Source organism: Rissa tridactyla, chromosome 1, assembly GCF_028500815.1.
Source record: "Rissa tridactyla isolate bRisTri1 chromosome 1, bRisTri1.patW.cur.20221130, whole genome shotgun sequence".
NCBI lineage: Eukaryota > Metazoa > Chordata > Aves > Charadriiformes > Laridae > Rissa > Rissa tridactyla.
Window position 1 is genome coordinate 217623040 of NC_071466.1, and position 10754 is coordinate 217633793.

At 57.2% G+C, this 10754-nt stretch overlaps 1 protein-coding gene across 5 annotated transcripts in view; it reads left to right on the forward strand.

The window, feature by feature from the left end:
- Window positions 1-10065, forward strand: part of TASOR2 (transcription activation suppressor family member 2) — a 49794-nt gene extending 39729 nt beyond the window's left edge. For 2 of the 5 annotated variants that reach the window (XM_054193021.1, XM_054192988.1), the window contains exons 18-24: window positions 99-3698; window positions 4572-4700; window positions 5237-5390; window positions 6010-6115; window positions 8162-8343; window positions 8716-8875; window positions 9208-10065. In XM_054193021.1, the coding sequence (XP_054048996.1) occupies window positions 99-3698; window positions 4572-4700; window positions 5237-5390; window positions 6010-6115; window positions 8162-8343; window positions 8716-8875; window positions 9208-9211 (4335 nt within the window). In that variant the 3' untranslated portion in view covers window positions 9212-10065. Of the gene's footprint in view, window positions 1-98; window positions 3699-4571; window positions 4701-5236; window positions 5391-6009; window positions 6116-6416; window positions 7492-8161; window positions 8344-8715; window positions 8880-9207 lie in introns of those variants that run through there. The other 3 variants (XM_054192996.1, XM_054193004.1, XM_054193013.1) reach the window with 3 other exon arrangements.
- Window positions 10066-10754: the final 689 nt, after the last annotated feature.

Here is a 10754-nt window from a genome sequence, read left to right on the forward strand (position 1 = left end):
AGTTGGAGGGTTTAAAATATCCGTGTCCTCCTGCACGGGTGTCTCAGCTCCTGCGTTTGCCTCTCTTGAAGATTAAACTCTGAATTGTCTTGTTTCAGGAGGAGCCGCCCAAGGAAGGACTGTCGGACGCTACGATCGCCCCCAGCCCTTCCGATGAGCTTGGTGATGCTGGCAAGCCCCCAGCTGCACTAAGCAAGGAAAACCTCTGCAACCAAGCCCTGAATTCCAGTACAGCTCTCTGGAGTGATGCACCGAGTGCGCTGCGTGGACGTGGAGAGCAGCAGGAGAAGAGGGGGTGGGCACCAGGGTCAGGAGGTGGCCCCAGCCCTCCCAAGGACAGGGAGAGCATGGGAGACGGTGGGCGCTGTGCGGAGGGTGAGGACGGCAGCTGGGCCACCAGCAATGGACTGCAACGTGCCTGTGATTCCATGCCCTTAGAAGCACATCCCAGAAGTGCAAAGCCTGATGGAGCCAGTGGGGAAGGGAAGGAATCACAAGACCCCTTTGAAGGTCCAGAAAAAGAGGAGGTAGAGGTGGAGGAGGGAAAAAAAGAGAAAGAGGACCCTGAATATGAAAGCACAGTCCTGGGGCCTGTTGATTCAGCGTTTTCCGAAAGTGGTGATGCTGACGTGGAGCATGAACACAGCGAGCAGAAGCCAGTGAATTCAGCATGTCTGAAGGACTTTGACATTCCTGGAGAGGGCTCTGTGCCCAGCCCTGCTGCTTTAGCGTCCCCCTGCCCAGGCAGATCAACGCCAGTGCTGTCAGATGGGACTGGGACTGAGACTGGCCCTGAGGGGCTCCCTGGTGAGATGGCGCCAAGCCTGGACACGCTGCAAGAGCCCTGGGAGGCTTTGGCCACCCCAGACGCAGAGACAAATGGTGTTGGTCTGGCGCACGCAGCCAGTCCAGCTCATATGGGGTCGCCCTGTGACAGCGGGTTGATGCTGCCGTTACCATCTGATCCGAGGCTGGTGTGTGGGGCACAGCCAGGCAGCATTACAGGCAACTTGGGACCTGCTGGAGAGACGCTCCGAGACGCCTTGGAGCAGAAAGACAAGGATCGCTCGCCCTCTGCAGAAAGGTGGGCGCCTGCTGGGAGCGAAGCTGCCGGCACAGCTGGCCTCGAGTCACCATGTGGCCAGGGACTGTCGCTAGCCTTGTCCCCTGACTCCAGCTCTGCCTGCGTGACATCTCTTGATGGAGCAACAGATCCAGGGGCTGTTCCAGAGGACCAGGAGGCCATGGCAAGCATCCAGTCTCCATCGCAGAGTGGCCTGAGAGGGAGCAGCTGCCTTTCCCAAAGGTGCGGAGGCGACGTTTGTGTTGACCTCACTTCGCTGAGCGCTGGTGAATCAAACCAAGAAGGGAACATGGTTTTGGTGGAAGAACAGCGTAGCAGCCCTCCTGCCAACCACGCAGATGTGCTGGACGCGTCCTGGGGAGCAGGTGATGGCCAGGGCTTTGCCTTCGACTGTACGGCCTTAGCAGGGGGCTCTGAAGCTGGGGAGAGCGATCATGTGTTCCTCAGCGCAGATAAGTTCCCCGGGAGCGACAAAAGGAACCCAGCGATGGTGGCTAATGCACTGCAGGAGCCAGAGACCTCTCTTCATCACCTCGTGGAATCAGAGCCCTCCTCCTCGGTGGGAGAGGGAGTGTCTGCCGTGAAGGAGCACCCCAGGCAGCAGCAGAGCTCCCCAGATGGCCTGTCCCCACCTGTCCACACAGACTCGGCTCCTGCTTCTCCCCCCCAGCAGGACCCTCTCCCCCGTGGCGGAGACGCCAACCCCCCCCACCACTTGTTAGAGCAAAGCGAGTTGGGGTCAGTCCTGTGCCAAAATGGGAAGCCCTACAAGCGAGTAGGTGCTGCAGAGTTGGCTGCCGAGAGCCTGGATGGTTCCCTAAAGCCCAGATGTGCGGAAGAGGTGAAAAAAGACACAGGTCCCTGCTATGCAGAGCTGGCAGAGAGCTCCCCTGCGGATGCGCTTGTGCCAGGTAGCCCGAGATCGACGCCTCCTTCTCCTCACAGCCACAAGGCAGCTCTGCACAGCGTCGAGCCAGACTCGGTCCTCAGTTTGCACCCTGAGACGTGCTCCCCCAGCGTGAGTCTGGCCCCGGCCGGTGCCCCAAGGTCCTGCTGCATGGGACAACTGCCACCGGGCACCTGCTCCGGGTGTGCCAGCCCTGGGGACGTGGTAGGGAGCCATGAGAAGGAACCCATCCTGCATGAGGATTCGGAAGGAGGAAGCAGCATCCCTCTTCCCAGTCCTGCGTCTTTTTCAGCAGGGGAGTTGCTCGCGCCTCTGTGCGAGCCCCAGTTTATGTGCAACCAGAGCAAGCAGGAGGCCGAGGGATCCGATGCGTTTGCTGATCTGCAGCATGCCGGCATGGAGGTGGGAGAGGGAGAAATCCCCACTCTCCCCTTCCCGATGTTGCCGTTATGCGCACACAGGGAAATCTCCGGAGAGAGCCTGGAGCTCAGTGACACTGAGGATATTTCGGACTTGCTCCCGAGGGCAAAGCAGCTCCCCAGCAGAGACAGACGTGTGGGCTCGACCTCTGAAGATCTGTTTGAGTTTTTCTCTGGCGACTCAGACCAGGAATGTTTCGGGGGGACTTCACAGTCCCTGTTTACAGCCACGGGTTCCTACGGCACGAGATCCGTGGATGCTGCAGGCACAAGGACTAACTGCGACTCCTCCTCTCCGAGCTCGGTGCACACGGAGGGGTGCAGTGAGGACTGGGGCTCCCTGGGCATGGAGGGGGGCTCACGGGCTGAGCGTGGCTGGTCGATCGGCCTGGGGGAAGCCAGCAGCAGGCGCGTTCCACCATACGTCAATATTAGGGACAGCCAGGGGATCGCCAAGGACTACCAGAACTTTGTGGTCACTAAAAAGTGCCAGGAGAGGATGGAAAATTTGCAGTCTTCAAAGAGGTGCAGCCACGGTGCGGGGCAGTCTCATTTGTTAAGGTCACTGATGGGGACTTGGAGGGGTTTTGAGGAAATCACCCAGCACACTTTGGACATGGAGTGTCTCCGTTTCCGTTATAAGCTAAAACAAATCCTAAGGAATAGGAAACCACCCTTTTCTACCTCCAAAAGCATCTTTCCAAAAGACTTTTCTCCCCAGGTGATGTCTGAGACGTTGCCTAGGCGAGAAGCTCCCGCCCCATTCTCCCTGCGGAGCAGGAGCCCTTTGCAGGTGACGATCCTGCCCTCCGACGCGTGGCCGAGCGGGCTCGGCTGGCACCGGCAGAGCGGCCGGCATGGGGACCCATCTGCCCCATGGCAGGACACCCTCTGCCACGAGAGGAGCAGGGCCAGATCCCGAACCGCGAGCCAGGGCCACGCGGCTCCCTTCCACCTCAACAAGCTCAAATACGGTAATAAGCTAAAGGACTCACGGGGGGACATCGCCGTCATCCTCGACGAGTACGCCGAGTTCCACAGGGTGATGCTGAGCAGGGCTGACACGGGGAGCGAGGGCGGAGGGACGGTCCCAGCGCCCGGGGAGGCCACGAGCGAGTGGACGTGCGCGTCCCTCCCTGGGAGGATGGCCGCCTTCGAGGAGATGATCGCCGACCTGTGCAGCACGCTGCATTTTCGCCTGCGCAGCGTGGCCAAGGAGGCCTGCGGCCGCGCCGGCATGTTCTACCTGGTGGAGACGGACAAGGACCCTTTCTTTGCAAGAGTGAAGGTAACAGCTAGTCCTGCCGGCTTGGATGGGGACAGGTGGCCCTGGGGTGAGAGCTGAGGGCAGCAGAAGCAGGGGCAGGTCAAGCTTGCTGAACCCAGGATGGGTGGCGTGTGGTTCCCTTATGCCAGGAGCTGCCTCTACCATTTCATCACCGCCAGAAATTAGAAATCATAGAATTATTTAGGTTGGAAAAGACCCTTAAGATCATCGAGTCCAACCATAAACCTAGCACTGCCAAGTCCACCACTAAACCATGTCCCTCAGCACCATGTCTACGTGTCTTTCAAATACCTGGAGGGATGGTGACTCCACCACTGCCCTGGGCAGCCTGTTCCAAGGCTTGACAACCCTCTCGGTGAATTTGTTCTTAATACCCAATCTAATCCTCCCCTGGTGCAACTTAAGGCTATTTCTTCTTGTCCTAACACTTGGCAACATCCCCCTGGACCGAAACAATCGGAATTCAGGCAGGAGCAGCCCAAACTCAACCCCCGCGAGGTGGCTTTTGCTTGAGCTCTCCTTAAAGGGTTGGAAACTTCAGGAAGGTGATTGCACGGGAAGATTTGCTGCTCCAAAATAGCAAGGAGGCCCGATGCACGGTGCGGTGAGATGGTCAAGGTGGTTTTCTAAAAGGTTTTTGCCAGCTAAGGTAAATGGCTGCTGCTTCTCCCTCTGGATGGAGCCCCAGCCCGGAGCGTGCAGTGCCTTTGACAGAGGGACACCGTTAGGGTGCCCTTGACACCAGGGTGCCTGGTTGGGGTCGCTGTCTCCTTCCCCTCTCCTTGTCCCCAGACACGTGTGTGCCGGGAGCGTGGCACCGCTGTTATGAAGACAGTCTCCGTACAAACCGTCTTAACACGATTTCTGTTTCAGACCTTGCTGAAGAAAGACGGCTGCGTGGAGATCAAACCTCCGAGATTCTGCGAAGCGAAACACGAAGCGGACGACGACAGGCTGCTTGTCGTCATCAGGAACAAGGACATTTCCTCCCACATCCACAACGTAAGGCCCGAGTCCGTCCTTTTTTTCCACCCAGCACCATTTTTGAATATCAGGATCCATTTTAAAGATTTGAAATGTTAGGCTACGTATAGCTGTAGATTTAATTGTCAGTCTCCGCAGACGCGCTGTTCACTGGGAGAACGGTGCTTCATGAAGAGCTCTTTAAAAACAAGTTATTTGAAAAACATGAAGCCTGTCAGCTCTGCTTTTCTTCTGTCTCCGTTTCTGATCGCCGAATAACATCGCTTGGAGTAGCCCAGCCCAAAGGGGTCAGGCTGGGCTTATCTTCTGTAACGGAACGGCTCAGCCGGGCTTTGGCTCCTGGATTCCAGTGAACGTTGCAGTGAACCTGCCTGTAGCTCCCTGTATTGCTGGCCACGGCTTTGGGGTCGGGCGGTGGAGACACCAGCGTCGGGGTGATGCAGAAGAGGAGGGGGTGGGTTCCCCGGGTCTCTGGGAGCGGGGGTGAGTTGCGGAGAGGTGCAAATGCTGTTGAAACTCGGCTGCCTGTGCTAAAGCATCTCTGCCTTGGGCAGGTCCCGTGCTTGCTGAAGCTAAAGCACTGTCCGAACGTGGTGTTTGCCGGAGTGGACAGCCCCGAAGATGTAACGGCTCACACGTACCAGGAGCTGTTTCACGCCGGTGGCTTCGTGGTGTCGGACGAGGAGGTGTTGGAAACGGTAACGCTGGGTGAGTCTCGCTTGAATGCAGACACGCAGACGTTCTTTGTTCGCTGTTTTGCCCACACCGTCCAAAAACTTGCCGTTGGCGTCCTCTGCTCCTGCTTTAGCGGGGGGCAATTCTTTCCCTCTATTTGACATTTGAGACCTCATCTGGGTAGTGAGTCCAGGTCAGGGCTCCCCAAAACATCCAAGTACAGCAGGGGCCACCGAGATGGTCAGGGGCTGGAGGAGGGGTTGTACAAGGACATTCAGCCTGGAGAAGGGAGGGCAAAGGGGAGACCTTGTCGCTGTCTTCGGCTCACTAATGGGAAGGGGCAGAGAAAACGGAGCCACAGAGCTCCTGGAGATGCGCCGGGATGGGGCAAGAGGTGACAGGGACAAGTTGCACTTCTCTTTTTTAGATATTAGGGGGAAAATCGACAGCAAGTGTGTTCAAACACCAGGACAGGAGCCCAGTTTCACAACCTAGGTTGTGAGTCTCCATCCTTGGAGATATTCAAACCTCACCTGGACAAAGCCCTGGGCAACCTCAGGTGGCCCAACTTCGAGCAGGGCTTGGGCCAGAGACACCCCCAGGTCCCCCTCTTCCACCCTTGGTTACCCTCTGGCTCTTGCTGTCTCCCCAGGCCAACTGAAAGAGGTGGTGAAGGTGCTGGAGAAGCTGAACAGAAGCGGGAGGTGGAAGTGGCTCCTTCACTACAAGGAGAGCAAGAAGCTCAGAGAAGACGTCAGGTAACGGCTCAGCGGTGGCGGCTCCCTCGTACCTGCTGTCCTCGTCACCGCAGCGAGGACGTACCCACCGTGGTGGAGTTTGGTGTCCCTTTTTACTCTCAGTGCAGGGACACGGGGGGAGTTAGGTGCCTCTGTTGGGTTTAGGCCTCTTACAAGATGAACTTGAAGATTTTTGGTCAAATAAGAACTTCTCTTATCAGTGAGAGAGCGTGTGCTGGCTGGAACGGCCAGAGGCCAGCATTTGCTTGCTAGCAAGTAAAGTGCCATAGATTTTTTTCTTCTTTTTTTGTACCTATATGAGATGGAGCAGCAGGACATGGGACCTGGAGAGGATCAGATGGCCTGAAACGTGTCTTGCACGTGATCCTGGATGAGGCAGAGCTCTGGCAGCTGCTCCGTGCACCCCGCTGTATCTCCATAAGGCGGTTTCCCCCATCGCGCTGGCAGCGACGCCCTCTCTGAGCGTTAACAGCCTGCCAAGGCTTGAGGAACGGCACAGACCTCATTTGAGGAGCCGCACACTCTGAAAGCTGCCCCTGCAGACGCTCCCTTCCCACCAGCTCACCCCAGCTCCCGCACACACACGCCCTGGGAGCTCGGGGCACCTTCCCGGGGCTCTCTCTGCCCCCGCCGTCTCTTTGCCGTTTCTTTTTTTCCGTCTCATCACGCGTGGGATTTGGGGGAGTGATGAGGAGCTCTGAGTTTGTAACATGGAGAGGAACCGGGGTGTCGTGGGGCGTGCGTAAAATCAAACCCAGCTGGGAAAAGCAGAACTTCTCCCGTTGCTATTTGCTACTTATTGTAGGTTGTTTGCAACGACGTGTACTTAAATGATGCAATCGGAAAAAGAGAAGTAAGGCAGCGCATAGTATCCATTGAAATGTCCTGCTTTTATCACGTTTGAACTCAGAGAGGGATGTTTTTATGGGGCAGGCTGCCTTTGTCAGCGCCAGACCACGGGCCACAAGGGATGGCTTTCTAGTAACGACCTGCGAATAAAGAGGAAACCGGTCTGTTCTGTCGGAGCAGAAAAAGCTACAAATGGGGAGAAATCTCAGATCCTCTCCTTCACGGTGATAGCACAAAGCAATCAGTTTGAAGACCTGGTTTTCAGTCCGGGAGCGGTGAGGTGTCACAGAAGCTCGGGGTCGGGTATTTCATCGTAGTCTGTGGGATGAGGATTCAGCCCCCTCTGCGCCGCTGTGTGAGACCCCCCTGCAGCGCTGCCTCCAGCGCTGGGGCCACCAACAGCAGAAGGACACGGAGCTGTTGGAGCGGGTCCAGAGGAGGCCCCGGAGATGCCGGGAGGGCTGGAGCCCCTCTGCTGTGGGGACAGGCTGAGAGAGCTGGGGGGGTTCAGCCTGGAGAAGAGAAGGCTCCAGGGGGAGACCTTCCAGCCCCTTCCAGTCCCTAAAGGGGCTCCAGGAAAGCTGGGGAGGGACCCTGGAGCAGGGAGGGGAGCCACGGGACGAGGAGGAAGGGTTTTACACTGAAAGAGGGGAGATTGGGATGAGATATTGGGAAGAAATCCTTTGCTGTGAGGGGGGTGAGCCCCTGGGCCAGGTTGCCCAGAGAAGCTGTGGCTGCCCCATCCCTGGAGGGGTTCAAGGCCAGGTTGGACGGGGCTTGGAGCAACGTGGGCTGGTGGGAGGTGTCCCTGCCCAGGGCAGGGGGTGGCACTAGATGATTTTTAAGGTCCCTTCCAACCCAAACCATTCTGTGATTCTGTGCCGCAAGTGGTTTCCTTATGCTCCATCGCTGGCACTCGTGTAGCGTCTCTTGACTCTGTGGTGGGATCATGAGCCATGGTCTGTCGGAGCTGCCTGGAGCAAGGGGTCATTTTGTTTTCTTGCCGCACGTGCGAGCTGTACAGCGACTCTTGCTCCTGCCGTCTCCATTTAGTGCAGGGTAACAAGCGTAAAAGCACCCATGAGGCTGAAAGAAACACGCCTGGGGAAGGCAGGTCCCATCGTACCTGCTCCTTCCCTGGGAGGGGAGAGAGGGGTGAAGCCCCTCCGCCACTTCACCTTGGCCCTCTCCCACCAGGGTGGACACCAACGCCCGCAAGAAGCGCTTAATCCTCAAATCGTGCCAAGGGGCTGATCTCATCGAGGTGCTGCATTACCACGCCTGCGACTCCGGGTCCTCCCCCGAATCCCAGTCCGTCAACTGCTTGTTGAACCTGCAGGTTCAGCGCGTCAGCGCCAGGTTCGCCGTGTATCTCACAGGTGAGGACGGGCTCCGGGCGCTGCCCTGTGCTGGTGCCCTCAACCCCCACGAGCACCTTCCGAAATCGGCCTGGGAGGTGATGGAGGAAGTACAAAAAAACCCACCCCATTTTGCTCCCATTTCTCCTAGAATCCCTTATTTGAGGTGCGGGTAAGGTGGGAGCTGATTCGTTGCAAGTCGGTGCAGTAAAAGGCAAAACGAACAGATTTTTTCGGAGCTCTGCTAAATTCCGGCAATTTTTCGAGCCTGCGGATGGCTTTACGTCATGCTCTAATTCTGGCCTGGCTGGGCTGAGGCTGTTCAGCGTCGTTCATCTGCTCCCATTTGCAAAACAGGATAACTGCAGTGGGATTTGGGGATATTTTCTGTAGGTTTCAGAACAACCTTGAATTACGGTTCCCCTCCTTCCTTTGCAGAGAAGTCCAGCGTCAGCAGGGAGGTCCTCGAAAGCAAAGGAATCCTCGTGGCTGATGTCAACACCTTCCTTAGGACGATGCAGAAAGTGGCTTCCCCGTTTAGAAGAAGCTACTGGTAAGCAGGGGGGGAGCTTGGGATCGACCCCTTCTCCCCCAAAAAGTCTGGGAGCAGCTCCCGGATTGTCTGCGGGGCAGCAGGCGGGGAGCTGGAGTCCAGCGGCTCCCGCAGCCGAGCGGGGACCTTTCCCCGGGACTGGCTGCAGGATCTGCTCAGGGCCGACTCCTGAAGCCGTTCTGATGGCCCGTGCTCGGCAGAGCCACACTCGGCACTGCCGGCAACGGGAAACACTCCGGCACTTGCCCTGGGGAAGCTCCGCCAGACATCGGCACTGCCCAGAGCAAGGAGGGGAGCAGAGCAATAACCTGCGCCGCGTCTCTCTGTTGCAGGTGACGAAGCGAAACCGCAGCACGGCTCCTCCCCGGGCCCCGCGGCGCCGGTTTGGGCATCCCGGTCCTCTGCAGGACAGCCCCGACATCCCAGTGGATTCCCGGTGCCGCACACAGGAGCCGTGCGCAGGGGAAGGTTGGCTCTAGTTCTGTATGTATGTAGAAATTATTTAAAGATGGCTAATGCAAATCCTCCCGGGGATTTACTCCCTGCCATCGACTTGCGTATAGGACGGAGGTTATTTTAACATTACACAGTTTTAAATTATTGGAGTTTTTTTCAAGTGCTTAGTGCAGCTGACATTGGAAAAAACAGGAACAATAGATTTTAAAAAAAAAAAAAAAAAAAAGCCGTTTACTTGAAGGTTAGGAACGGTACGAGTCCACAATAATAAAAGCATTTTCCACGGGGCTGTTGCTGTACACGCTGTACAGGCCGCCTGCGTTAGCCGCGGGGGTGGGTGTACATTTTTAACAGGTGTTGGCCACCGTCGCCCGAGTGCCAGCGAGCCCGCGGCCGCCGCTCCACACTACGTTCCAAGTCGCCCCTGTTGCCTCTTGGTACCGGTTCACTGCTGGGACCCGAGCGCGTTGCAGCACGTGGAAAGTCTTGTAAATAGCCAGACAACAGGAGCCAGGAACAAAAAAGCTCTTTATTTATGGTAGCTCAGACAAACATGCCGGGGGGGGACGACGACAAAATGCCGCAGTTAAGACCTGTGTAAGATCCCCTACCTATGGATGTGGAGGACAGGGTTGTCCTCGTTTCTTTTTTTTTTTTTTAATAAAAGAATGCAAGAACATTACGTGCTGGATGACTTTTGTAGAGAGTTTGAGTAATAAAACCTAAAAACTAAATCTCGCCCACCGCTGGCTCGCTGGAGAGGGGTTCCCGCTCAGCCCCCGGCCTCTCCTGGCAGCAGCGGGGAGGAGAGCAGCTTTCCCAGCTCACGCAGAGATCAGAAACCAGCTTTGTTCTGCGCTAACCCTCCACGTTGAAGCCCACAAGGGAAGGAAAGAGCAAGCAAGATGGCTTGGCTCTAACGGTGGTGGGCTCGTGGAGACGCGGGGCTGCAGGATGAACACCCTCCTCCTTCCCCGAGCAGTAACCAGGTCCCAGCAGCGAGGGGTGACAAGAGCCCGTTTTTCCACAGGCGTTAGGTCTGTCTGGCCTCTGAAAAGGCTCAGCTTGTTGCCACCGAGCACTGAAGCAGCTCAAGAGAGGAAGCGCAAGGCCAGGGAGAACTTCCCCGGCCACAGCTGGGCACCTCACTCTGCCACTACCCGGCTCCCAGCGGCTTCAACTGGAAAGGTGGTTCCTGGAACCAGGGCCCGGGGAGAGGAAGTGCCGAAAGCCCCGAAGCGCAGGGAGGGAGGAAGGAAAGGGGCAGCTGGAGCCAGGCGTAGCCCAGCACCGGTTTATGAACGAGATGTGGTCAAAGCCCCGGTTCCTCTTCAGCAGCGGCGCAAGAGCAGCACGGCTACAGCGGAAGGGAGGGCTGAAGCCTTCACCAGCGCCCCTGCCTGGGAGAAAGCTGTTCCAAAGG